Here is a 27289-nt window from a genome sequence, read left to right on the forward strand (position 1 = left end):
GGGCCGGAGAGATAGCACAGTGGTAGAGCGTTTGCCTTGCATGCAGAAGGGTGGTGGTTCAAATCCCGGTATCCCATATGGTCCCCTGAGCCTGCTGGGGGCGATTTCTGAGTGTAGAGCCAGGAGTAGCTCCTGAGCACTGTCAGGTGTGACCCCCCCCAAATAAATAAAAGTGTTTGCCTTGTATATGGCTGACCCCAGTTGAATCCCCCAGCATCACCAGTAGTCCCTCCCCAAGCACCATTGGCCATTATACCTAAGCATAGAGCCAGGAGTAAGCCCCGAGTACTGCCGAGTGTGGTCCCCAAACAAAACAAACCAACGAAACTGTGTGCCAGTGCAAATCAGCAGGGCCTGCAAACTCCACCACCCTCTACGAGCAGCTTTGTTTATTCATATATATATCAACCCCATGTTGGGTAACGGGGAAGCTGACACTTAGGTTTGGGGACATATCTTCAAGTCTGGTTAGACTGTGGCATTCTAGGTCTGCCAGTTTCTGGAGCTGCTTCCCTCATCCCCACACCCATCCTCACCAGGGAATCCCAGGATCTTTTCTTGGGGGGTGGGAGGGGGGACCCTGGAGGAGGCTGGTGGACACAGGATTCAGTCAACCAGGCAAAGCTCCAGTTCAAGGACAAAAACTCATTCTGGCTACCTTGGACAAGGCAAATGGCCTGGGAAAGTCCTTTCTCTGAATGCTGGGGGCTAGGTGGGGGGGGGCAGCTTCCCTGTCCCCAGGCCTGTTCCATTGGGCTCCCGGGAGGCCACTTCCTCCTTCAGAATTCACAGTCGCTCCAGTCCTTGTCCTTGGCACAACTTCTAAGCAGGCCCAGGCCATTGAGACACTGCTGAGAAGAGAAAAATGGCTCTGTGCTGGTAGAGGGCGGGAGAGGGCGTCCCTGGGGCAGGAGCTATAGCTGGCAGGCTTTGCTCATCCATATGGGGGGCCTGGGACGGTATGCCAGAATGTTCAGCTTATGAGACTGGAAGAAGCCGGAAACAGCATGTCAATAAACATTCACATCACAACAAAAATTTGACCAGCCTGGTGTGACAAGAAGAACCAAGCCTGGGCTCAGAGTTGCTGGCTGTGTTCCCAGCACAGCTGTGTGGCATGAGAAAACTCCTTCCCTTCTCTGGCCTCAGTTTCTCTCTGGTGAGGGAATCATCAGGGTTTTTACCCCTGGCTGGTTGGGAGATATTCCATGCTTCTAAGGAATACAGATGGGTTACAAGGTCTCTAACCCACAGCCATTAAGACTCTTGGTGAGGTGATCCCAAACCTTGCTTTGGGTTATGTATATGAACACACACAGTGCCAGGGATTGAACCCAGGGCCTCATTTATATATCTGAAGCATGTGCCCACCATTAGCCCCCAGTTTATTATTTTTATAATAATAATTTTTATTTTGACCAAAGTGGATTATATATTTTTCAGTGTAATATTTTAAGTACATATTAGCATTAAATTAGGGAAATTTCCATCACCAAAGATGTCCATCCACCACCCCCGTTCCCAGTTTGCATCCCATATCCCCCACCCATACCCTCAGGCTGCTAGTATAAGTGGTCCAAAGAGCCATCAGAAGTTACAAAATACAGTGCACAAAGGGGTCCAGTGCACAATTGACCGGATGGATGGTGACTCTGTAGTCATACAAACAACAAAGATGAGGGACGGGACCGGTGGCACAGCAGTAGGGCATTTGCCTTGCATGTAGCTGACCTAGGACGGACCACAGTTCGATCCCCTGGCGTCTCATATGGTTCCCCAAACCAGGAGTGATTTCCGAACGCATAGCCAGGAGTAACCCCTGAGCTTCACCAGGTGTGGTTCCTCCCCCAAAAATACCACAGATGGTCCCCCACCCCTTGCCACATCCCTGAAACCCACAGCAGCTGCTGACTGAAACTTCTTCCACCAAAATGCCAAGGAAGAGGAACAGGTCAGCAGGTGGACTTTCCAGACTGGCGGTTGCTCTCTGCTGGACTCCCTGGAACTCCATCCAAGTTGTCCACATTCCTTTCTCTCATGGTGGAGGGTCATTCTGCAGCCTGGGTGCACCCCAGCCTGCCCCTCCATCTACCAAAGGTCACTGGGGCAGCTCCCAGGGAGGACAGGGCTGGGGGTGAAGACACCTCGTTTTTCGGGTGTGGTACATGGTACAGAGTGCACCCTACTAATTGTAATTGTTTCCTCCGCAGGGTTAACATTTGAGCTCTCTGAATTCTAGGAGGGAGGGAACACCACAGCTTCAGACCCCCTTCCTGATGCCCACACGACTGTGTTGTACTTCATCTCCCATTCTCCTGCTTCCCAGAGCCCCCCCTGCCAAAAGGTCACTGTGGACCCACCCCCCATTACCCTCCAGTCCCCTCCTCACCCTCTCATCCCTAAAACCTTCACAGCTCTATGAGCTCAGAAGAAACAGATTTTCTGGGCTGGAGAGAGAGGAAGGCAGGTAGAGCATTTTTCTTACACATGATTAACCCAGTTCGACCCCCAGCATCTCATATGGTCCCCAGAGCCTACCAGGTGTAATCTCTGAACTTAGAACCAGGAGTTAGTCTCTGAGCACCACTGGGCTTTTCCCTTCCACCCAGATAACACATATTTGTTGCTGCTGGAGTTCAGGGGTACACTGTGCTTTTAGGAAAGAATCCTGGGGAGACCTGGAGGTGGTCCAGGCTTCCCTTAAGGCTCAGCAATTGATTTCAAACCAACCAGTGGGCTTTTTGTTTTTTTGAGAGTGAAAGAGGATATAAAGCAGGGAGAGGAGGGAAAGCAGACTTCAGGAACCTGTAACCTGAAGGGCCCCTCTGAGGAAGTTCTGTCCCTAGGGTCAGTTCAAATCTTGGGGGCTCCTTGGAGCAGGTGGTCTGGTTGGCACACCCGGATGAGGTCCTGGCCTGGGGGTGGGCTTGGGTGGTTCCCACTGGTTATGGTTATGGTTATGGTTTACCCCCTTGTCCTCATGGGAATGTTGCAACCCTATGCTCCTGAGGTTAAAAAGAGGTGGTGAGCTGTGGGGAGAGCAGGGAGAAGAGACTGACAACTGCTCTGCCTGCCTACCTCCCATGTGGGTGGGGATCAGAAATAACCCCATAGGGTCCAGAGCAATAGCACAGTGGGGAGGACATGTGCCTTGCATGCAGCTGACCCAAGTTCAATCGCCGGCTTTCCATATGGTCCCCCCCAAGCTTGCCAGAAATGACTTCTGAATGCAAAGACTCCTGAGTGCCGATGGGTGTGGCCCATAAAACAAAAAAATAAATACCCCCATAATGGTCAAATCCAGTCTCCTCACTGCCCAGCCCCACAGCCAGCCTTGTAAAGTTGAAGGAAGTGGGAGGCAGGAGGCGGCCGGCCCCACCTGGGGCTCCATAAATAAGCCATGAATGAGGTCTCTGTGCTGGGGCCCACAGAACTGCTTTGGGATTCTGGCTCACAGGAAGGAAGGAGGGAGGCTCTGGGACAGGGAGTCAACTCAGGGCCCCCCACACCCCACTTATTGGCTTGTACTCCCCATTCCCCACCCAACAGGTCATGTCCCCCTCAGGGCCCCACATGAGCTCCTCCCTGTATCCCGCTGCTGCCATCTCGCTGCATGGCCCGGAGTGAGACCTCCCAACCCTGCCTCACAGAGGTGGGTCATGGCGCCCACCCCTGGAGCAGATGGAGAGGCAGTTCATGGAGCAGCCAATGGGGAATCACAGCCAGGCTGGCGCAGGGACCCCACCTTGACGTCCACCCTTCCTGTCTGGCACAAAGTTGCCGTCATCCTGACTGGACAACCTGGGGCCGGGCACCCAGTACACTGAGCCATTGTCCCCGCCCGCCTCCATCCCTCCGTCCTGCCAGGGTGCCTTGCCCAAAGCTCAGCCGAATCTGGAAAACACCCATTGGGGGTGGAGCTGGCATAGTTGGGGAGACAGAGCAAAGGGCCTGTCCAACTCTGGCCTCTGTTTCCCCACCTTAACCATTAGGTGCTTGTCTAGAGGGGCAGCTATTTTGAGGGGAGTAGACAGTTTTACTTTTGGGGTAGGCGTGTGCCTCAGACAAGTTTGGGACTATGACTCTTCCCTCCCATGTCCTAAAACCACAACTCTCCGGGAGACGAGACTGACCCGTTACCTCTCAAGCTCTCCATGTGACTTGTGACCCCACTTTCCAGGTGAGGAAAGTCAGGCCCCTTCCTGCACTGAGAAGGTCTCTGTATGCAGCACGACTCACAGACTGGAAAGGGAAGATCAGGTGTGTGAAGCAGTGGGGGTTTCTGAGAGGAAAGCCAGAGTGGGAACCTCTCCAGGATAGGCCAAAGGCCCCAGAGGGGCCAGAGAATATAGAAGGAAGGCGCTTGCCTTGCTCATGGATGACCCAGGTTGGTTTGTCCTCAGTGTCCCATATGGTCCCCCAAACTCCACCAGGAATGTAGAGTAAGCCCTGGACATTGCCCAGTATAGCACCAGAATACAACAACAACAACAACAACAACAACAACAAAAACGACAACAACTAAAGGTCCCTAAGAAGTTGGCAGAGGGGTGAGCAAAATCTAACTCCCAGGGGTGGGGGTGAGGAGCCCCCCAAGTCAGGGACCAGCAACCTAAAATGTTGTCAGGCTCGGTTAAATTCTATATATTCAGTTAAGGTGAGTCTCCCTAAGGTGGGGCACTCGGCCAGGCCAGACTGCTGCCGTAGGAACACAGCCTGGCATTAGAAAGCAGTGTTGGGCTTGGAGAGATAGCACAGCGGTGTTTGCCTTGCAAGCAGCCGATCCAGGACCTAAGGTGGTTGGTTCGAATCCTGGTGTCCCATATGGTCCCCCGTGCCTGCCAGGAGCTATTTCTGAGCAGACAGCCAGGAGTAATCCCTGAGCACCGTCGGGTGTGGCCTAAAAACCAAAAAAAAAAAAAAAAAAAAAAAACAAAACAAAAAAAACAAAACACCCTGCAAGTCAATTCCATTTGGGCCCAGAGAGATAGCACAGCGATGTTTGCCTTACAAGCAGCCGATCCAGGACCAAAGGTGTTTTGGTTCGAATCCTGGTGTCCCATATGGTCCCCCGTGCCTGCCAGGAGCTATTTCTGAGCAGACAGCCAGGAGAAACCCCTGAGCACCGCTGGGTGTGGCCCCCCCCAAAAAAAACCAAACAAACAAACAAAAAAGAAAGCAGTGTCCATGCCATTACCAGAGACACATATATATCTATCCTAGTTTTTGTGTGACTCCAAAACTTCCCCACAGTTTTGTCCTTGCAGGGGCTTAAGCTGAAGGTGCCTATTTGTTTTCTGGTGGGCAGAAGTAAGTTGCAAGGCCCCCTTCAGTCTTAACTCCTACACCACCCATCTGGCGTCACCACCCAGAAACTCCAGGGGACCCTCTGGCCTTCTGGGGTTTCATTCTCACAGGCCAGCATCAAGCTCTCAGCTCTGACGCACTCCTGAGTTCTGTAGACAATTGTAGAGGGAGCCCGTTGTTCCCACTTCACAGATGAGCAGACTGAGGTTCTGAGAGGCAGAAACAGGGAGTGTGGCTGGTAGGATACCCCGCTGGTTGTGAGCTCTGTCTAAGGTCCCCAAATTCTGTTACTCCAGACAACTCTCCCCAGATCCAGAACACGTTCTGGCCCCTCCCCAAACTGGATTTCAACTGGGAGTGGGAGAAATAATCCCAGATAACCCCACAACCATCCCAAAGCAGTGACTGACCTGAAAGGAGTTAACTAATGGCACATGACGAGTTAATCAATTCATACATGGAAGCATTCTCTGAGTTCAAAGCCCAAATAACCAAGGTTCCACCTAAAAAGTGTCACAGCGCCCCTCCCAGGTACCAAAGTTGGCCTGTACCCCAAGAAGCCCCTTCCTGGGGGGTCCTCAAGGTACTTCTTCATATTAGGGTGAGCACTGCAGGGACCACATTGGTATGTGGGATCTGCCCCTCTGCCTATCCTGATGATCCATGAATTGGCCCTGAAGACAGGGCCAGCTCTGTTGTGTACCATGATGAGCTCAGCTCTCCAGTGCTGAGCAAATTTGGGGGGCAAGTTTGGGGGGCAGACACCATGCATAGGCAGCATCTTCATGGGCTCCGCTTTTCATCTGACAGACCACATGCGGGCACCTTCACCCACAAACAGACCCTCAGCCCACTCTGAGCTCACACACACAGACTTCACACACACACACAGACTTCACACACACACACACACACACACACACACACACACACACACACACACACACACACACACACACACCGCCATCATCCAAGAGCACAGGCATGTATGCACACCGGACCCTGTGCTGATCCTCCCAGCCTTCCAGTGGGGCAGAGGTCATCGAGCACAGAGCACACCTGACCTCTGACTTGTGACCTGTGACCTATGACCCAGAACTCCTGGGACCCAACAACCTCATTAAAGGAAAGTCAGCCCATCCCTGCCCAGCAGAGGCTCTAAGTCACTCATGCTGCTTTGTCCCTAAACTGCTGTCACTTATCCATCAATTCCAGGAGCATTTCTAGAACCTACTGAAAGCAGGCCCTAGGTCTGGTGTTCCAGCAACCTGAGAGGATGGGGGGTGCAGAGGGGAGGCAGGAAGTGGCTGGGAGCAGAGCCCCACGCTTGGGTCCTCTCACACCCAGGTCACATCTGGATAAAGATTATTTATTTATTTTTTGTTTCTTTGGGTCATACCCGTCAGAGCTCAGGGGTCACTCCTGGCTCTGTGCTTAGAAATCACTCCTGGCAGGCATGGGGGAACATATGGAATGCTGGGACTCGAACCACTATCTGTCTTGGGTTGGCTGTGTGCAAGGCAAATGCCCTACCACTGTGCTATCTCTTTGGCCCCTGAATAGAGGTTCTGAGCAAGGAGCAGAGAAGGGGGACAGACAACTGTGGGGGGGGCAGGAGGAGAGGAGGGGTCTAGTGTGTACGCTGACTCAGTCTCACCAGTGGTCACTTTTCTAGGGGTGCAGAGGCCTAGAAGACTTAGAAAGCCCCTAGGACAGAGCCCACAGGACCCCAGCACTAGGATGCGAAAGGTGGTCTTCAGGCAACCAGTCAGGGGCCCATCCCACCCTTCTCACTGGGGATGGAAGCTCTGCCTGAATGTGATGGGCCATGTGGGGGGCTTCTATTTTGGGGGTGGCATGGTGCCATCCTAGCACGCTCTGTTCCCCACGCGTCTGGTCCCTGAGGCGCGGGCCCAACAGATGGCGGCCCTGGCAGAAGGCTGCAGTGCCCCTGGCCCACGCGTGGGGGTGCTCAGCCCACGAGGAGGCTGGTAGCTGCAATGAATATTCAGGGGGGATATGAGAGGCAGCACCCTCAAGGGGTATGAGGGTCTGTGGGTGCTAGAGTGATCCCTCACTCTAACCTGCATGGCCATGCTCCCCGCACTTAAGTCTTCTGATGCAGTGGCCCCACCTCACAGTGCAGCCAAAGCTTAGTTCCTCTGCAGCCTCACACGCCAGATTCCTGGACCAGGGAATTTGGGGTGCCTTAACTCCTCCCCGCTCAGGTGGACTCACAGTTACACCCCAATTCCAAGCACTACTGTCCTAGCACCATCACTGACCTTTGTCACCCTGGCCCCTCCTGATATATGAAACCAAGATATGGAACAAGAGGCCTGGTGTGTGTGTGTGAGAGTCTGTTGGATGGCACTTTTTTGGGGGGATGTCTGGGCCACACCCAACGATGCTCAGGGGTTACTCCTGGTTCTGCACTCAGGAATCACTTCCGGTGATCGTTGGGAGACCATATGGGATGCTGAAGATCAAACAAGGCAAGCACCCTTTCTGCTGGACCAAGGCTCTGGCCCCTTGATGGTGCTCTTTGGAGGAAGACAACAGAGCAGAGTTGGGGTGCAGGAGCCTAGGCTGGCCACTCTTCACCCCCAGGAAGTCTCCAGGGACAGGGCTGTGTTTAGTGCAAACAAGCAAGAGTCCCTCTTCCAAGCAGTAGCCCGGACCCCACACCCCTGAGCCAGGTATAAAGATCAGCAACTTTCCCTGGCATTGCTGCCAGCCCGGGCATGCAGCCGGCGGCCCCAGCTGGTGACCATCTGCTGGGGAAGCTGGCACCAAGAAGGCAAAGGAGGTGCCTGTCAGGCACAAAAGGACGAAAGGACAGGAGATAGGGGAGGGATGCAGGCAGTGGTGAGCAGGGCCAGGGGAGGTGGGGTGCAGCCCAGGGTCCCCTCAAGTCTAACTCCTTGTTTTCAATCTCTGAGGTGCTGATCAGCCCTGGGGTGAAGGGCACCCACTCTGAGATTCTTCAAGCTGAACCTCAGGGGGGTGACCTGCTGATCTAGGAAACAAGGAGAGGGTGACGATGAGTCAGGAAGGCTGAGGACTGACTAGTGCCTGGCTGGGCTGGGCACAAACACTCTGCAGCTCTGGCATAGGCAGAGAATAGGAGGAGGAAGCACTGATATGTCAACAGTCTTCTCCAGTCCTGCCTCTAGAGAGGTGCCGGGGAGGGGCTGAGGAAAGAGAGGGTACAAATGGAAGTTCAGGGGCTGGGTGTGAGGGTGCAGTTCTCTCCTAAAGAAGCCAATGCCCTGAGCCTGGGCATCCTTCACTTTGCCACTTCTGCATAGGAAATGCAGAAGTCCCTTGGATCAGGGACTAGGAAGGACCCCTTTGACAGCGGGGGAAGGTGGGGACCCTCAGTCAGCATCTAAGGCAGGGGCTCTCAAACTTTTTAAACAGGGGGTCAGTTCACTGATCCTCAGACGATTGGAGGACAGGATTTAAGTTTAAAAAAATCTATAAACAATAGAGGTTTGAGGACCATAATTTGAGGACCCCTGCCCGAGATTGAGATAGAGACAGAGAGAAGTAAGTTTTCTGGGGTTACATATGATAGTTTGTGTTCAACTCTGTGCCTCCTGGGAGGAGGGAGATGAAGTTACAAAAAAAAGGGTTTCCTATGTGTAGGGCCCAAGGGGCACTGAGAGAGGGACCCCAGGGGGCACAAACTGGGATGGAGTATTGGGGTCCTTTGGACATACCCTGACCTGTTCCACCCCATGGCCATGCACACTTTCCTTCAGAGCACAGATGGCAGGCCTGGCACTGGGCAGAGTCCAAATACACCCACACTGCAATCTTCCAGCCTGTGCCCTCTTGGCCTAAGAACACCCTAGAACTATGGAGAGCCCCAGTTCAATATTCCCCATACACAGATATGAACCTTTCTCCCATATGCCCAGGGATCTGCTTACAGTGGGGCTCAACCTTGTGTTCCGTTTCAAGGTGGCCAAGTGACAGAGGCTGGTCAGTGGGCACATGGCCCCCTCCAGGGTCAGGGACCAGCAGGGGTAAAGGGTCCCTATGCAGCAGTGTGTCCTGGGGGTGGTGACAAAAGTCTTGCAGCCTCTGGATCCAGCCACACAGAAGAGGACTGGTTCATTCCTGGCCACAGGTTTGCCTCTGAGTTCCCATGACCACCTGAATTCTCCTGTTCACCTGAGCCCAGCCAATTCCTGTGTGACCCCAATTGCTGTCCTCCCTTGCTCCTGATGTCCGGTTGGCCCCAGTGCCTGCCTCCTGTTGGGAGAACCCAGGTGAGGGAGTGCTCAAGTGCTCCCCACAGAACAGCTGAGCTCAGCATCTACTACTCATCTCCCTTCCAGATCCCATAGCAGTCTTGCAGAGATGGAGGGCCTGACTCTCTTTCACAGCAACAGAAATGGAGGGCCCAGAGGTCATGGCATCTGCCCTGGAAGCACAGTTATTTGAGCAGCTCCCTGGAGGGTGCTGGACCTGGATGTTCCAAATGTTCTAGAAAAGGTTTGATAGCTTCAATAGTCTGAGCCCTACTTCTGTTGAGCTCACGAGGTCTTGGGGTCAGGGGTCAAAGCCCACTAAAGCCTATGGGGGTGGGTCTCAGGGATTCAAGGAGCACGTGCTCCTCTCTGCTTTTGAAAATGGGGAGTGCCAGTTTGAAAATGGAGAAAACCAGAGAATCCACGGGGACATGCACCTTATAGGTCAGCAGCACATGCCCTAGGTTCCACCCCTACCATGGAGAAAAAGAAGGGAGAGAAGCCTGTGACAGGCCGGAGCCATAGTACAGCGAGTAGGGCTCCTGCCTTGCATGTGGCCAACCCAGATTTGATCCCCGATACTCCATATAACTCCACAAAAAATAAAAAGAAGTCAGTGAAGAAGTTTCTTGTCATCACCCTGCCCCTGTCCTGATCCATCACCAGGCCAGTCAGCCCCAGGAATTCTGGAGGGAGAAGAGTCGAGAATGGAAGTGGTGCCCGGACCAGCCTGTGGCCATTGGGATCTGCAAGTTCCTGAGAAAAGGGACCAATGGGAGAGATAAAGATGGGCCTGGAACTGGAATTTGTCTGGATTCTTGACCCGGAGAACCACCCACTGGGCTCCAACCTCCTCTGTCTCAGCTCCCCTCAACCCACCCTGCATCATCCATCAGTCATCTAGCCAGTCTCTCTCTCTCTCTCTCTCTCTCCCTCTCTCCCTCTCTCTCTCTCTCTCTCTCTCTCTCTCTCTCTCCCTCCCTCCCTCCCTCCCTCTCTCTCTCTTTCTCTCTCTCCCTCCCTCCCTCCCTCCCCCCCCCCTCTCTCTCTCTCTCTCTCTCCCTCCCTCCCTCCCTCCCTCTCTCTCTCTCTTTCTCTCTCTCCCTCCCTCCCTCCCTCCCCCCCCCCTCTCTCTCTCCCTCTTTCTCTCACTGGGCGGCTCCTCGTTTCTGCCCCAGAACTGGCATTTGAACGCATGTTCAGTTTACAGCGGTCTCAGCTCTGTGAGTGGGGGTGGGGGGTGCTCCAGCATCTTGTGCCTGATGTTTGGTGGCAGAAGGAGAGTCTGGGGAGCAAGCAGACAGTCTACAGACCTGGGGGGGGTGAAGCTCTGCATGGGGCTGGTCTCTGGCCCCTGCAAATGCTCTCCGGAGTCAACCAGACCCCAACACAAATCCTTTCTGCTTTCCCCGGGAAAAAGGACACGTGGGCTTCTGCTTTGCAGAGAAGGGGTCATGGCGTCTCAACTGTCTAAGGGAAGGCAACAGAGATGGGGACCACAAAGGCACCCACAAAGGCCTAAGAAACATCAGAGATAGATTCTCCCTTCCTTCCTTCCTTCTTTCTTCCTTCCTCCCTCCCTCCCTCCCTCCCTCCCTCCCTCCCTCCCTCCCTCCCTTCCTTCCTTCCTTCCTTCCTTCCTTCCTTCCTTCCTTCCTTCCTTCCTTCCTTCCTTCCTTCCTTCCTTCCTTCCTTCCTCCTTCCTGCCTGCCTTCCTCCTTCCTTCCTTCCTTCCTTCCTTCCTTCCTTCCTTCCTTCCTTCCTCCTTCCTGCCTGCCTTCCTCCTTCCTTCCTTCCTTCCTTCCTTCCTTCCTTCCTTCCTTCCTTCCTTCCTCCTTCCTGCCTTCCTCCTTCCTTCCTTCCTTCCTTCCTTCCTTCCTTCCTTCCTTCCTTCCTTCCTTCCTTCCTTCCTTCCTTCCTTCCTTCCTTCCTTCCTTCCTTCCTTCCTTCCTTCCTTCCTTCCTTCCTTCCTTCCTTCCTTCCTTCCTTCCTTCCTTCCTTCCTTCCTTCCTTCCTCCTCTCTCCCTCCCTCCCTCCTTCCTTCTCTCCTTCCCTCTTTCCCTCCTTCCTTCTTTCCCCCTCCCCCTTTCATTTTGGGACCACATTTGGTGGTACTCAGGGGTGACTTCTGGCTGTGCTCACTCCTGATCTCAGAGCAACATACGTGATGTTGGGGACAGAATCTGGGTTGGCTATTTGCAAGACAGGTGCCCTACCTGCTATTTTATCTCTCTATTTTTTTGGGTCACACCTGGCTATGCTCAGAGCATAAACTCCAAGCTGTGTGCTCACTTCTAGTCGTACTTCGAAGACTATATGGAATGCTGGGGATTGAACTCTGATGGACTGCATGCAAGGCAAGAGTCCTACCCACTATGCTATCTTTCTAGCCCCACTCCTGGCAATTCTTAGCCAAGAAAGCTGACTAGTTTAGTCCTCAGGCACTTGGGCTATAAAGAATTACCAAAATGGGCCCAAGCGGTGTGCAGCGGTAGGGCATTTGCCTTGCATGTGACTGATCTAGGACGAATCATGGTTCGATTCCTGAAGTCCCATATGGTCCTCCAAGCCAGGAGCAATTTCTGAGCACATAGCCATGAGTAACCCCCGAGTGTCACTGCATGTGGCCCATTTACCATCGTTCTTGGGAACCTCTGGGCTACTCTCAGGGATGCTTACAGAATGGTAGGGATTGAACCGGGGTCCCACACATACAATGCATGCACCCCTGAACCATGTCTCATGTCCCGGCCTAGAAAGGTAATTTCTAGTAAAAGGATCATCAAGGTAGAGGCATGACCTTCTGTGTAACCGTGGCTAAAAGCCCAATAGACATGGCGGTGGGTGGCTGTCACTCAGCTGCCACAGGGATCTGCCCTTGGTGACACGATGCTGAGTGGAGACAGCGCCTGGCTGATCTCCGAGCAGATCTGAGCCTACTCGCTCTGCTGGGAGAACAGAGGTGGATTCCTGGAGCACACGTCGTCGCTGGAAAGGATAGAGATGCCTTCTGTGGTTTCCATGTTCACTGGAACAAGGACCTAGCTTGGGAGCACACACTTAGGGGCACCATAACAACATGTGGGATCTGCAGGCTTGTCCCCCACTTTCCTGTTAGCAAACGCTACTCTCTAAATCTCCCAGAATGCCTGCCCACACCTCCAGTGCAGGGGGACAGTGTGGCCCAGCTGAAAGACACCAATATATCACCCACCCACCCCCTGCCCGCAATGACAGCCCGAGTCTGACAGTTCCAGACAGAGTCCCCAGGGTGAATAAATATGCCCAAAAGAGATCACAGGGATGGGGGTGGGGGATGGCCAAAGAGATGCAGGTGAGGTCACCATAAGTTGGGGGCTCTAAGTGGGTACCACAGGCCTTCTAGGCAGCACTTCTATTCCTGCCTAGAGCAGACACCCAAAGGCTTTGACCCCCTTAATGAAGGGCACTACCAACAGAGGGCTGGTACCTTCCACTAAAAAGTCTGTTACCTTCCTCTAGGACACCATGTCCCCAAACCCTATTTTAATGGATTCATTCCAAACCACCAGGCAGTGATGGGGGAATAAAGGGGAATCTTAGGAATTCTTGTGGGGCAAAACCCAGCAGTGGAAGTACAGAGGGGCCCTGGCAGGCAGACGGACACTGTCTCTTAGTCAATTTTTCTCTCAACCATGAGAACAACTAGCAATGAAGTAGGAAGCTGTGAATGCTACACATACCTAGAGGTCCTCACAGCTTAGCCTCCTCTCCCTGCTTCTCATTTCCTGGGGGCAAGGTTCTAGTTTTGGGGAGCCCACTGCCCACCACAAACCTCTGCCCTGGACGAAATTCTGAGATGAAAACTGCAGAGACCTCAGTGGTGCTAACCAGACTGCTTCGAAATCCAGATGGGCAGAGGGTCCCCCAGGAGCAGGTGGGGAGGTTGAGTACCTTGGTCACCCCAGCCACCCCACCCCATCAGGATGATCACTAAAGTTGAGAAAATAGCACAGAAGCACCAGCGAGATGAGAGGGCACTGAGGATGTGGAGGGGACAGCGACATGGTGGGGTCTCCGCAGTCAAATAGTACCTGGGGACACAGCCGCCCACTTCTGAGTCTTGGTGGGATAGATATTCTCAACACTGTGTTATGGCAGCCGGGGCTGGACACCCCCATGTGTCCGTGGCTGAGTGGGTGCAGTTATAACACCGAACAGGACGGAGGCACAGGCTGAGTGGATTTGTCACAGGGAAGGCTGAAACTCTTTCCAGGAGTCCAAATGCTGCAGAATCACAGAAAGTGGGGGGGGGGGTATGGTGGTGGTGGGGCTAAGGAGATAAGTACGAGGCTTAGAAAGGAGATAAAATTCCTGGCCTGTAGCCTCAAGAGTCACCCCAACACCAGCCACGTGTACGACCAAGGGGAACCATAAGAAGGGAGATGGATGGGGAGGTCGGTTGGAGAAGAGCATGAGTGGTCTTGCCTGAAGGATGATGAAATAGCCTTCCATGGTTCTTGGGTGACCATTATGACAAAAAGGTTCTTGTTGTGTCACCAGGCTAGGATTCTGGAAACTGAGGCAGACAAGATGGAAGGCAGTGCCTCAAGGGGGGGGGGTGTCTTCATTTCCCAGGGGCTGGCAAACAGAGGGCCAGCTAGGAGGTGCAGGAGGAGACACTCTCCTGATCACAGGTGAGGGAGATGCCGGGTCCTCTGGGTGTGGAGAGAGTGTCAGGGGCTGACAGGGGGCAACTCAGGCTGGTGAAGGCTGAGAGGGCGACAGAAACAGCAGCAGGAAGGTCTGAAGGCTGGTGCAGTGCCAGGAAGCTGAAGCTTGAGTTGAGTAAGTGTCTGGGGCCACCCCTACTCCATCTGATTCCCCCAGAGCTGCAAGGTGCTTGTTTGGCTCTGCACCCCTGGGATCCCTCTTGTAATGGTAAACCCCTGCATGGGCAGGGCTCTGGGGAGGGAGTAAGGGTGTTGGGGCCCAGCACAGAGACACAGATAACCAGAGAGAGTGATGCAGGTTCATGGTGGCCGAAGTCAGGCTTGAGGAGTGGGAAATAGTGTCAATGTCCAAACTTCAGTTTCTGCCACAAGCCCAGAGAGGGCAAGGGATGTGCCCAGGCTCACACAGCAAGGCAGGGACAAATGGTAAGGGAGGAGGTAGGAGATTCTGTCTCTGGAGAGGGTGTGGGCCTCAAGGACCAAAGTGGAGTGATTGAGTGGGAGGAGAGAGCAGAAGACACTGAATGAATGAGCCGGGGGCTGTCATTCAGTCCTCATGGCATGGGGCGGGGAGTGGATACTTGACAAGTGGACACTCGTTACCAGTTGTGATGCCTCCTGGGCTACAGTGACAAATACTCTGACCTCGGGGCAGCACTAGATAATCCCATATGCCTACTAGCACAGGGCTGGGGACACTGGAAATGGGGACCAAGCAGAGACCCACCACACTGGTCCTGGCCCCGACTGGCCTTCACTAAGGCACCACCAGAGGTCCAGACAGAGTAGCGAGTCCTCTGTGACCAGGCACCCCTGCTGGCCTCACAGGGAGGAGGCACAGTCTGTGGAGATCCCAGGCCTGGATCAGGGCCTCTGTGGGGACCCATGTGCCTTGCAGTGGGGAGAGGCTGTGAACCTGTGTGGCCGCCCTACCACAGCACTCATCACTAAGCAGGACCCTCTGGTACCCAGAGCTTGCTACCCGTCCCCCTGGCATCCTGTCTCACCCTTCCTCCTTCTACCTGACACTTGGACTTAGGCTGTACCCTTCTGTCTCAACAGGTAGCAAAGCTTCCAGATCAATAGCTTTTTTTTTTTTTTTTTTTGGTTTTTGGGCCACACCCGGCGATGCTCAGGGGTTACTCCTGGCTGTCTGCTCAGAAATAGCTCCTGGCAGGCACGGGGGACCATATGGGACACCGGGATTTGAACCAACCACCTTTGGTCCTGGATCGGCTGCTTGCAAGGCAAACACCGCTGTGCTATCTCTCCGGGCCCAGATCAATAGCTTTGGGCCTGGACCTCCAGGTTTGAGAGACCAGTCACAGAGCCAATTCCAGGGTCACCGTGAAGGTCAAATGCGTGGGTGCCAGGAAACCACCTGGAATCTGACAAACCCTATTCCCAACATGCTGTGAGGTGCAGCAACTTCCCTGCCATGGGCTACCTCCTGCCTATGGTCCATGGCTGCATCCTGTCTGTGCCTGTGGGCAGCCTAAGATAGACAGACTTGCATTACTCTGGGGTACACAGATAGAGGCCTGGCGCTGTCCAAGGTCCTGGAGTCAGATTCCCAGAAAAGGCTAATGAAGTGACATAGAAGCCAGAGGAAACAAGAGGAAGTGCCATTGTGGGAGCTGCTTAGATGAGGCTCTGGGATACAGATGGGAGATTTGGGGGAGAGGGATACAGGAGCTCTGGGGTGAATGATGCAGGGACTCCAGGCAAGTGAATGAATGGAGGTATTGGGCTGGGGAGGCAGTGTCGACCCAGGTGCAAACCCCCATAGTGAAGCTCGGTTGCCCCAGCGACAGGAAGTGACGGAGCTATCAGCATTTAGCATAGGAAGTGAGATGGCAGCTGACAGGGGCTGAGTTTAATTAAAATGCCATTAATTAAGCTGTCAGTAATGACCCTGGTTGTTAGCGAGTTTGATTAAGGAACTGATTTCTGAGACCTGTGATTCCCCTTTTCATTAATGATCTGCTCCATGTCACTGTCCTTGTTCTCTAGGCCACCAGGGTTGTGACCCACCCTCCTTCCCCAGAGTAGGACAGAGTCTAGATTCTAAGATGTTATCTTAGAGCCCCTTCCCATCACCCCCCAAGACTACAGGGGATTCGGGGGAACAAATAAGACAATCCACTAATGACATGGGGTCCATGAGGCTACGAGACATACAGAGGATCCACAGTTACACGGCATGGCTTCCTGCTATGTATGGCACCTCTGAGTGTGGAGACACACCAGAAAGAATTCACTCCCAGGGCCCCTCCATGGACAAATCTTGGGAAAATGAGAGGGTTGCTGCAGGGGCTAGATAAGCCCTGTCTTGGGGTTATGAGTGAATGGGTAGAAAACAATCTTTCCAAGTAGCCACTGTCCAAGCAAGGGCTTCTCTGGGCCTCGAAGCCATCCATAAAACAAGGGCACCCCTCCACTATCTTTTGGCAATCTCTGGGGTCTGTTGGTCTGCTGTCAGTATGGGGTGAAGAAGCCACATTGCAGAGACCAAGTGAGAGCTGGAGACCCCAAGAGTGGGAGTCACAGAGCTTAGCCTTCCATCATCTCTATAGTGGAGTGTGAAAGAGAGGTGTGAACCGTTGGGCTACTCTCCTGGGTTGGAGGTCATGTGCTAAAAATGAAGGTCTTGGGGGCCCGAGCCATAGCACAATGGGCAGGGCATTTGCCTAGCATGCTGCCTACCCAGGTTTGACCCCCAGCATCCCATAAGGCCAGGAGTAGTAATTCCTGAGTGTAGAGTCAGAAGTAAGCCCTGAGCAATGCCAGGTGTGGTCCCCAAACTAAAAAAATAAAAAAAAAAATAAAATGCATGTTGGAGTCCCAGGCACAGGGAGGCACCAGTGGGCTTTGCATGACAACTTGTTCTGGGTCAGATCACTGCCCCAAGAACTTCCCCACTGCCAGGTAGCAGCACCAGGAAAGCCAAACTGCACCCCACCTTGATCCCCAAAGCAGACCTGGGATGCTGGTACTTGGGCATGAACGTTCAGATTTCTCCAGTGATTCAAGTGCACAGCGTGCCATGACACCCTCACTCTGGGACTCACAGCCTCCCAGGTTCATAGGAAACATTCCAAGCCTCGGTTTCCCCATCTCGATAACAGGAACCTGGTATCTGCTGGGCCGGGGCGGTGGCTGGGAATCCATGACGCAGTACAAGCGCTGCTGATGGCCCCATGCAGATGGGGAGACAGTCTCAGGCTGCCGATGGCTCCCCTCTCTAGGGACAGAACAGCCCCAAGAGGAGACTTGCTCTGCCTCAGGCTCCCGGGTCTAGGATATGGTGTGACAAGAAGCAGTGGGCCCCAGGGAGCACCTATTCCCAGCCACAGTGGCGGAAGCTCCAAGTCAGGAAATGCTTTACTATTTGTTTCCAAAAATACAGCCGGGCCCTGTCACAGGGTGTGAGAACGCCTCATGCTCGTGCCATCAACAAACCAACCTGTGGGCTTTTCATCCAGAGAAGTGACAGCATCCCGACACGGGCCACCTCCCTCTCTGTCTCGGGCTGAGAGCAAAGGGCTGCGTGATCCTAGAGGAGAGCAGCAGAGCTGCCTAGCTCTGGCTCCCTTGTCATAGGCCCCCTGCAGTGCCCCTGGGTTCTCCAGAGGCAAAGCCCAGCCCTCCAGATTTGGGCTCTGCTCTCTAAGGCTTCACAAGGTCTGAGGCCATTGCAGAGGCTAGCACTGGGTCCAAATCACCCCGATTGGGAAGTGGAGGGGTCCCAGAGGGGGTCATGAAGTGGGAGAGTCCGGGGGCATTATCCAAGAAATTGCAGAGCCCCAAGAGCTGCCTTTGGGTGCCAAGCTCCCAGGAAGCTGGCAAGGCGGGCACCGGCTTCGGTTTCCATAAATACCAGGGCCTGTGATGTCACCGGCCGTGCTCACTCTGACAGCCTCTACCCTGGCGCAGAGCCCAGCAGACAGGCGTTCACTGTTGGCCTGGGGGACACGTGGCCCCCTGTGGGCCACAGGATGGGGTGCAGGAGCTGGACAGTCACCTGTCCACAGGGTTAGCACAGAATCCTGTCCCCTCCCTGGCTTTCATCAGAGAACCCAGGGCCCAACAGACATTATTTCCCGAGACGTCCTACGGGTGATGCCCAAATTCCAAACCACAGCTGCAGATCTGAGGAGCCTATGAATTATGTGGTGGGGGGTCTGCTCTCAAGGAGGACCATTTCACAGTTCAGGGGACACCTCCAGAACAGCCTTTACTTGCAGTCAACAACCATAAACACCTCTCGATGCTGCCAGCTCCTTGCAAGTCACCTGCACGGCCACCACCCCTCCCTTAGGCAGCCCCTTCGTTGGGCTCCAAGCTCAGTTGAGGGGGGGTCCCTCTAGTCTGGGGTGCCAGGCATCATCCCCTGACACCCTCTACTCACAAATAACGTCTTCGGCAAGCCATCCTGCGGAGCTGCGCTCTCTCCCTCTGTGGCAAGGCTCGGGGACACGGAGGATGCTCCAGAGACAAGTGGAAGGAGAGGAAACGCAATCGGGGAGCCAGTCACATTCCTGAGGGTGGCAAAAACTCCTCGAGGGAGGCTGGGTGGGAGCAGGTGGTGGGCTCTGAGGGTGTCTGGGGTCACGCAGGGCTCACCCCAATTCTAAACCTAGGAGCCGGAGAGTCACCATGGTCGCCTGGTTGGGCGACTTGCTGCTACCTGTGATCCCCGCCTGCAAATCAGGGGTGTCGGGGCGGGGGAGGAGGAGGGGACAGGCTGGGTGGGAGGGTGTCTGAGCCCGCTTTGCTCTCGCAGCATCCGGAGGAGGGACGGATGCAGGATGCACCGGGAGCAACGTAGTGCGGCCGTGCTGGACCAATCGCCTAGGCGCTTGTCACCATGGCAACGGCAGCATCAGGCGCCCTAGCTGCAAAGTCACTCATGCGACCGACTGACTGCCTGGATGCGATGCTGGTGCGAGGGCATTGCAGCCAGGTCCGCTCCTTGCTGGCTCGAGCTCCAAACCTGGAAATCTATTGCTAAAATGCACAATGACGCTGCTTTCCTGGGTGGCTCCTTTGCCTGCTGCCCAGGGCTCAGGCTGGCACCCTGGTCTCAGACTGGACTGGCTTCCAAGCCGGCTCTGCCTCTTTCAGGCTGGGAGACCTCGAGCAAGCCGCTGGTTTCTCTTAGGGGAGCCCTTGATGGGTGTCACTGTAAACTGGGGGGTCCTAGCGGCTGTCACGGGTGCTTAGCGTTCACAGCAGCTGGGGAGATGGAGACATTATTAGTCATATGGATAGCTCTGAAAGGAATTGCACTGGAGGTGGGAGAACTTTGGATCTAGCTGTGGTGTCCGTCCGTCCGTCCATCCATCCATCCATCCATCCATCCATCCATCCACCCATCCTCACTCACCCACGTATGCACTTGCTCATTCATCCATCTTCCATCATGCATGCTTTCATCCAGTCATCTATCGATCAACAAAAACACCTGCAAGCAACCTTTAGGAGCCAGGTAAGGCAAAAGGTGAATCAGGAAAAGCGACTGTCCTCAGTATTTCCATTCTAAGGGGGTCAGGAGGGAGTCAAAGCACAGGTGGTGATTTTTTTTGCCTGGCAATAAGAGAAGGGATTAAAACAAAACAGAAAGGGGAGGTAAACACTGGAAGGCATGGGGCCAGAGAGATAGCATGGAAGTAGGGCATTTGCCTTGCATGCAAAAGGAAGGTGGTTCGAATCTCGGCATCCCATATGGTCCTCCATGCCTGCCAGGAGTAACTTCTGAGTGTAGAGCCAGGAGTAACACCTGAGCGCCACCGGGTGTGACCCAAAATAAAACAAAAATGCAAAAAACATTAAACATTGGAAGATGTGTGTGTGTGGGCAGCAATCTCAGGTAGAGGGAGATAAATGTCAAAGCCTAGAGGGAAAGAGCAGCAGCTTGGGGGACTAGAGGTGAGATGAGGAGGTTGAGGTGAACAATGGGAAACCTTTCCTGGAGTCACTTCCTGCAGAATGACATCACTTTTCTTTTTTTTTTTTTTTTTTTTTTTTTTTTGGTTTTTGGGCCACACCCTGTGACGCTCAGGGGTTACTCCTGGCTATGCGCTCAGAAGTTGCTCCTGGCTTCTTGGGGGACCATATGGGAGCCGGGGGATCGAACCACAGTTCGTCCTAGGCTAGCGCAGGCAAGGCATGCACCTTACCTCCAGCGCCACCGCCCGGCCCCTGACATCACTTTTCTTATCCAAAGCCCAACTCTCAGGTCTATTCCCTCGTCAGCAACTCAGGACCCCAGTCCAATTCACATACATGATAATCATTATATGTAAGTTCTACATGCATCATGTTCAGTACACTATAAGCTCTATGACATATAAGTAAATGAACTCTGAGTTCACCAACCTAGCTTATGGTTGATCCATTGGATTTGGGGGATGGAAGGATGCTGAGACCTCGAGTTTCATTCTTGACTTTGCAGTGAAGAAACAGAGCTCAGAAAGGGTGAGCAACTTGCATGAGTCTGTACAGCAGTGAGTGGTAGAGGTGGGATCGGAGGTCCCTTTCTTTTGGGGTCTTGTTCGGATGCAACAAGGTAATGGGGTAAAGGGACAAGAACGGCATGATGCTTCCAGAAACCTCAGTTGGGCCACATTGGTGGTGCTCTGGTTTACCCCTAAATAGAATATACCAGATCTCACTGTGCAGAGGAAAGTGGTGTCATTTGTTTGATGTTCACCTTTCTAGAATGTTCCCCAGGTCTAGTTACAAGCAAAAGCCTATAGAGAACAGAAACTGTGACCACCTAATGGCTTTGTATTATCAGGAATGAAAAGCAGTTAAACACACACACACACACACACACACACACACACACAGGTGCTAGAGAGATGGTATGTAGGGTTCAGGCAATTGTCTTGCACAAGGCACCCCGATCTGGCACTCCCCTGAACCATGTGGTTCCTGGAACACTGCAAAGAGTTACTCTGAGCATGGAGCCAGGAATAACCCTTTGAGCACTGCAAAGTATGGCCCCAAAATCAATGATAGAGATAACAAATTTCCCAACTCTGTACCCCTTGTCAGCATGCCAGGGACCCGAAATTGGGGAATCTTGTAAGCGCATGCTTTCGACAGAGTTCCCTAGTCACAGGTTTTTCTTATTCCTGGTGTAGGCTGCAACTTTTGGAGGTGGGAGGGATCCCTTAGGCTGCTGAAACTCTCTGCCCCCTCAAATGCAGATACAGCAGCCAACAGTGAATTCTGGCAGTTGGGGGGGGGGAATGTTGAATCTTTCCCCATCAGGTGCATTAAATACTATTAAGATATTCAAATCGCTAGGAAAAAATGGCCTGTAGCCAGACAGTGGTATCTGGCTTATCACCTGGAAATGTCCTCTCGCTGCCAGGTGGCTGGAGGGGACAGTGATGTGTGGAGACCCATCCCCGCCTACATCTGCAGTCTTCCTGGCAGAAGCTTCTGCACTGGGCTTAGAGCAGGAAGAATAGGTGGGGAACCCCAGCTGTGGAAGGGGTTCTGCAGAACTGGGGCTCTGAGGCCTGTTCCCCTAGACTAGAGGGAAGAAGTCAGGATGCAAAGCAGTTCTCCTGCCTTTCTGTGCTTCCACCCTGAGTTTGGGAAAGTGCTCCCTGAAATAAGGGGAAGTGCAAACACAGAAGGGTCAGCTATCTGAGAGAGCCTACATGGATCAGGGCAGAGCTGGACACCAGGGGACCCTTGTTTTTCTTCCCCTTGAGTGTCTACAACTTTCTCTTTCTTTCTTTCTTTCTTTCTTTCTTTCTTTTCTTTCTTTCTTTCTCTTTCATTTCTTTCTTTCTTTCTTTCTTTCTTTTCTTTCTTTCCTTTTCTTTCTTTCTTCTTTCTTTCTTTCTTTCTTTCTTTCTTTCTTTTTCTTTCTTCTTTCTTTCTTCTCTTTCTTTCCTTTCTTTCTTTCTTTCTTTTCTTTCTTTCTTTCTATCTTTCTTTCTTTCTTCTTTCTTCTCTTTCTTCTCTCTTTCTTTCTCTCTTTCTCTCTCTCTTTCTTTCTCTTCTTTCTTTCTCTCGGACCTTCCTTTCTTTACTGTCTCTCTCTCTCCTTCTGTCTCTCTCTCTTTCTCTTTCTCTCTTTCTTTCTTTCTCTCTTTCTTTCTTTCTTTCTTTCTTTCTTTCTTTCTTTCTTTCTTTCTTTCTTTCTTTCTTTCTTTCTTTCTTTCTTTCTTTCTTCTTTCTTTCTTTCTTTCTTTCTTTCTTTCTTTCTTTCTCTCTCTTTCTCTCTGTCTCATGTTTGGACCACATGCTCAGGGCTGACCCCAGGTTCCTCACTCAGCACTCTTACCCCTGGTAGTGGCATCACCAGGTCTCTCGTGTAAGGCAAGTGCCCTCTCTGCTGTGCTATTATGGCCGCACCTTTGTATCAAGCTATATGCCCAGTGGTAGAGATGGAGTAAAGTTTGCCACTAGTGCTGTGACTTGTAGAAGGACCTTATGTCACCTATGGCCTTCTTTATCTATGTAACAGGGCTGAAGTCTCCCTGTAGAGAGGCCAGGAAGCCTACATGAATGAAACAGGGAATTTCTGGTGTGGCTGTGGCTGTCGCTGAGTAGGGCCAATTTTCTGAATGGTCAAAGGCTGGAATTTGCTGAATGCTGAGTGAGGCAGTTGGGCTAAGGCTGGAGTGACCCGAAGCCTGAAAAAATGTACCAGCATAATTGGAGTACCCGAATCACCTCTTCTGTATTTTTTGGGGGGGTCACACCTGGCAGCGCTCAGGGGTTACTCCTGGCTCTATGTTCAGAAATCGCTCCTGGCAGGCACAGGGGACCATATGGGATGCCTGGACTCAAACCACTGTCCTTCTGCATGCAAGGCAAAAGCACTACCTCCATGCCATCTCTCCGACCCCGCATCTTACCTCTTCTATGGTATGCTTTTCTTCTTGAAGTGTAAACTAATTCTTACATGTGTTTGTATGAGTGTATCAAAACCAGGGTCTCATACATGCCAGTCAAATGTTCTGTCATTGAACTGCTTGCTTGCCTGAGCTCTCATTTCTACTTGAAACCAATGTTCCGGGGGTCAAAGTGCAGGACAGCAGGGAAGGCGCTTGCCTTGCAGACAGCCAATCTGGTTTCAAACCTCAACATCTCTTAGCATCCCCTGAACACCACTGGGAGTGATCCTTGAGTGCAGCAGAGCCGGGAGCAAGTCCTGAGCACCAATGGGTGTGCCCCACCCCCTTCCAATGAACAGCCCACAAGCCAACCTCTCCATCTTGTCCTCAAGCATGACAGGGCAGTTTGGTCTAGGAACTGTGGTTTGACAGTGCTGCTGGAGGAATAGTTCCTGCAAACACAGATTCAGGGTGCCTTGGCTCAGAAATCCCAAGCTGATGTGGGGGACACAGGCAGAAGGGAAGCAGGGCAGCCAGGGACTCCTCTCTTGGCCGTAGGTCATCCTATCAAGTCAGCTCCTAACTCCCTTCTCAGAGCAGCTTCGATAATGGAAAACATTTCTTGGGGCCGGAGAGGTGGTGCTAGAGGTAAGGTGTCTGCTTTGCAAGCGCTAGCCAAGGAAGGACCGAGGTTCGATCCCCCGGTGTCCCATATGGTCCCCCCAAGCCAGGGGCAATTTCTGAGCGCTTAGCCAGGAATAACCCCTGAGCATCAAACAGGTGTGGCCCAAAACACCCCCCCCCCCAAAAAAAAACATTTCTTAGCTTCCCCAAATTCAAAATAGGCCTGGTGGGTAGGGTCTGTAGGGGTAAGTGCAGTGAGGAGGCTAAGGGTGTAGGCCAGGTGAGAGGTTCAGGGCGAGACTGAGGGGGAGATCAGCAGGAAACCAGGAAGTCTAGCCCACACTGACTTCAAGATGTCTCTGTCTAGAAGCTGGAAGCCAAGATCTGGGGGACAAAGGGAGGTTCTTCTCTGCCCTGGCAGAGAACCTACCCCATCAGTACCACCCCACCATTCTCCCCCATCACATTCAGACCTTCTCCCCTCATCAAATTCTGGTTGCTTTTGGGTTCTCAGAATTAGCCCACGTAGGTTGACCTTTGCCCCTGTACCTGTCTGTCTGGGCCACTGGGCTCCCACTTAGCTCTGAGGCCACCCTACCATCTCCCTGCTAAGCTTGGCTTATGGCCCATCTTTCTAACACTGTAAGACACCCCTTTCCCTAGGTGCCCACTTCACTTCATGTACTGTTGTGTGACACTCTGGCTTGTTCGTTTGTTTTTGTTTTGGGACCACCCCTGGATGTACTCAGGGCTTGCTCCTGGCTCTGCACTCAGAAATTTCTCCTGGCGGTGCTCAAGGGACCATAAGGGATGCCGAGGATCAAACCCAATTTGGCTCTGCTATTGGTCTGGCTCTGTCTGGTTTTCTTTTGAGCCATCTAAGAAGCCATCCACTAAGAAAAGGCTGGGGCCTAGAAGAGAGATCAGTGGCTTCAAGTCTTTGCCTGGCAAATTTGAGGCCAAGAGTCCAAACTACACAAGTATGTCCAAACTCAAAATATCATTATACACACACACACACACACACACATATACACACACACACACACACAAGATTGGTGAGGGGGTAAAAGAGAAAATGTGGAGCCCCCCGAAGCAGGTCCCTCCATATCATGATGGCAGCCGCAGGCACACAGCAGATGACTAATAAAGGCACACATCTGGAAGCATAGAGTGCCCTCAGGTCATACCCCAGACTCCCAGCCAGATGTGTAGGAACACCCCGGTTCTCCTGTTATTTCCTCACCTTACCTTTTGGTGACTGTAACAAACCCCACCCAAAAAAAAACACCCTTCAAGGAGACCTCCAGCAAGCAATTACTCTTGCAGCCACACTAATAATAGTCTCCTGATTCTAGCTTATTAGCTGCGAGGTGGGTTAATGGACCAGATGGAATATTGGCATCCGGAAAGTCTCCCAGCTGTTGGGAGGAGCTTCCCAAGCCACACTCTGGGAATAGGCTTTTGTGTGGGGAGCAGGGCTGGAGCCTCAGTGTCCCCATCTGTAGAGTGGGAGAAGCCTTCTGGGGAAGGCGCCTTAGGTACCCCCAAACCCACCACTGTAGCCTGGGCCACAGACTGGGCCATGGGCTAGGTCCCAGGGTGGGATGTAGGGTGGGCAACAGCTGGGCCAGGGGCTGGGTCCTATGTGATCCAGGGATTGGGTTCCATTGTGCCAAGAGCCAACTAGTGGCCTTTGCATGTAATGCTTTTGCATTTTCCACATGGATGAGCCTCTGTGAGGAGACATTTGTGCTCCCTGTTGGCGGCTCTGAGCTCTGTGGGTGCTCACTGGGTGGAGGGCAAGAATCAGGAAACAGGAGGTCACAGGTACTGCAATCCTGGCTCTGAGTGTCCATGCTGCCATGTCAGTTGGGACACCTACCCTTCCTTCTGCCCCTGGGCCTCTTTCCATTGCCTGGCAGCTTCATTCAACTTCCTGAATACTTGCAGACCAGCCATATACATGTCATTCATCCATGGACCTTGACATGAACCTGGCCTCTATCCTGGACCCCACCTCACCAGAGAGCCGTGCGGTCCCACACCTGCACTCTGGGGTCTTCTTACTCCTCATCTACCTGCTTTTCCCCTTCCTCCCTCACCCCAACTTCCCCACCTGCCCTTCCCCTTCCTCTCTCGCTCCTCCTCCCAGTCTACCTGCTTCTTTCTCCTTCACCCCCAGCCCCAGTCTCTTCCTGCCCTCTTCTTTTCTCTCTCACTTCTGCCCTACTCCATTGCTTTAGGTTCGCTTCCTCTGCATCACACGTCAGCCAACTGCAGTTTGATCACCAGCACAGCATGTAGTTGAGTGAGCACTGAGTTGGGAGGGGCCCTGAGAGCCTCTGGGTGTGCCCCCTCCCACCTTCACTTCCTCCAAAAAACAGAAAGTAGGTTTCCAGAGGGACTTGGGACACTGAGGGGTATTTTTATTTTTAGAAAGGAAGAGACAGGTGGAATCATTTTGGGAACCTCTGGTTTGGAAGGAAAGTCTTGCCTGCTGCCCCTCTTCACCCTCCTCTTTGTGGCTCTCTGACAATTTTCTTCTGTTAGGAGAGGGGTTGGCTTTTTTTTTTTTACTATAAACAAATAACAAAATAAGCAAAGACCACAAAAAGCCTTTCTTCTGGAAGACAGGCAGGTGGGAAGAAAGTGCAAGAGAGGACATGCAACGTTGCAAGCATTTGAGACGATGCTAATCTAGGCTACTCAGGGGAGGGATTTGAGTTAGAATTCTACCACGCTGAGGCACAGTATGAAATGGGCTGTAGAGAATGCATCTTGGCCAGCCACATGGGCAAACAGCTCATCAGGGTCTCAAAACACTAAATATGATGTCGCGGTGAATCCTGGGGCCCTCACTGCTGCTCTGGTACCTAAGCATTAGGAAATGTGTCTGGGGTGACCTGCAGACAGCTGAGCTGGATAAACCAGAGGGCTTCGAGTCCAAGATGGAGTCACTGTGTCTGTAAAGAGTCATGGGCAGATGCCACAGTTATTATAACAGGGAAGAGCCTTCAAAGACAAAACGGGTCAGAAGCCAGAGCGATAGCACAGTGATAGGGCATTTGCCTTGCAGTTGGCTGACCCGGACAGATCCTGGTTCGATCCCTGGCATCCCATGTGGGCCCCCAAGCCTGCCATGAGCAATTTCTGAGTGCAGAGCCAAGAGCAACCCCTGAGTGCTGCTGAGTGTGGTCCCCAAACCAAAACCAACCAACCAACAAAACAAACAAACAAACAAAAAGACGGAAACGAGTCAGAAGGATAGCATAGCAAGGAAGGCACTGGTCTTGCATGTAGCTGACCAAGACTTGATCTCTGGAACCTGATATGGTATTCTGAGCATCATCAGGAGTAATTTCTGAGCACAGAGCCAGGAGTAATCTCTGAACATTGTTGAGTGTGGTCAAAAAAGAAAGAAAGGAAGGGAGAAAGAAAGAGAGAGAGAAAGAAAAAGAGACAAGAGTGGAGAGAGGGAGGGAGTAAAGAAGAAAAAGAGGGAAGGAGGGAGCAA

General features: G+C 52.7%; 1 protein-coding gene across 3 annotated transcripts in view; it reads right to left on the reverse strand.

The window, feature by feature from the left end:
• IQSEC1 (IQ motif and Sec7 domain ArfGEF 1) overlaps window positions 1-27289 on the reverse strand; it is a 274955-nt gene that overhangs the window by 140527 nt on the left and 107139 nt on the right. Inside the window, exon 1 of one of the 3 annotated variants that reach the window (XM_049766492.1) lies at window positions 18693-19177. The exons of the other annotated variants lie outside the window; for them this stretch is intronic. Within the exon in view, the coding sequence (XP_049622449.1) occupies window positions 18693-18715 (23 nt within the window). The 5' untranslated portion in view covers window positions 18716-19177. Of the gene's footprint in view, window positions 1-18692; window positions 19178-27289 lie in introns of those variants that run through there. 3 annotated transcript variants of the gene reach the window in all.

The sequence above is a fragment of the Suncus etruscus genome, chromosome 20 (assembly GCF_024139225.1).
Source record: "Suncus etruscus isolate mSunEtr1 chromosome 20, mSunEtr1.pri.cur, whole genome shotgun sequence".
Lineage (NCBI taxonomy): Eukaryota > Metazoa > Chordata > Mammalia > Eulipotyphla > Soricidae > Suncus > Suncus etruscus.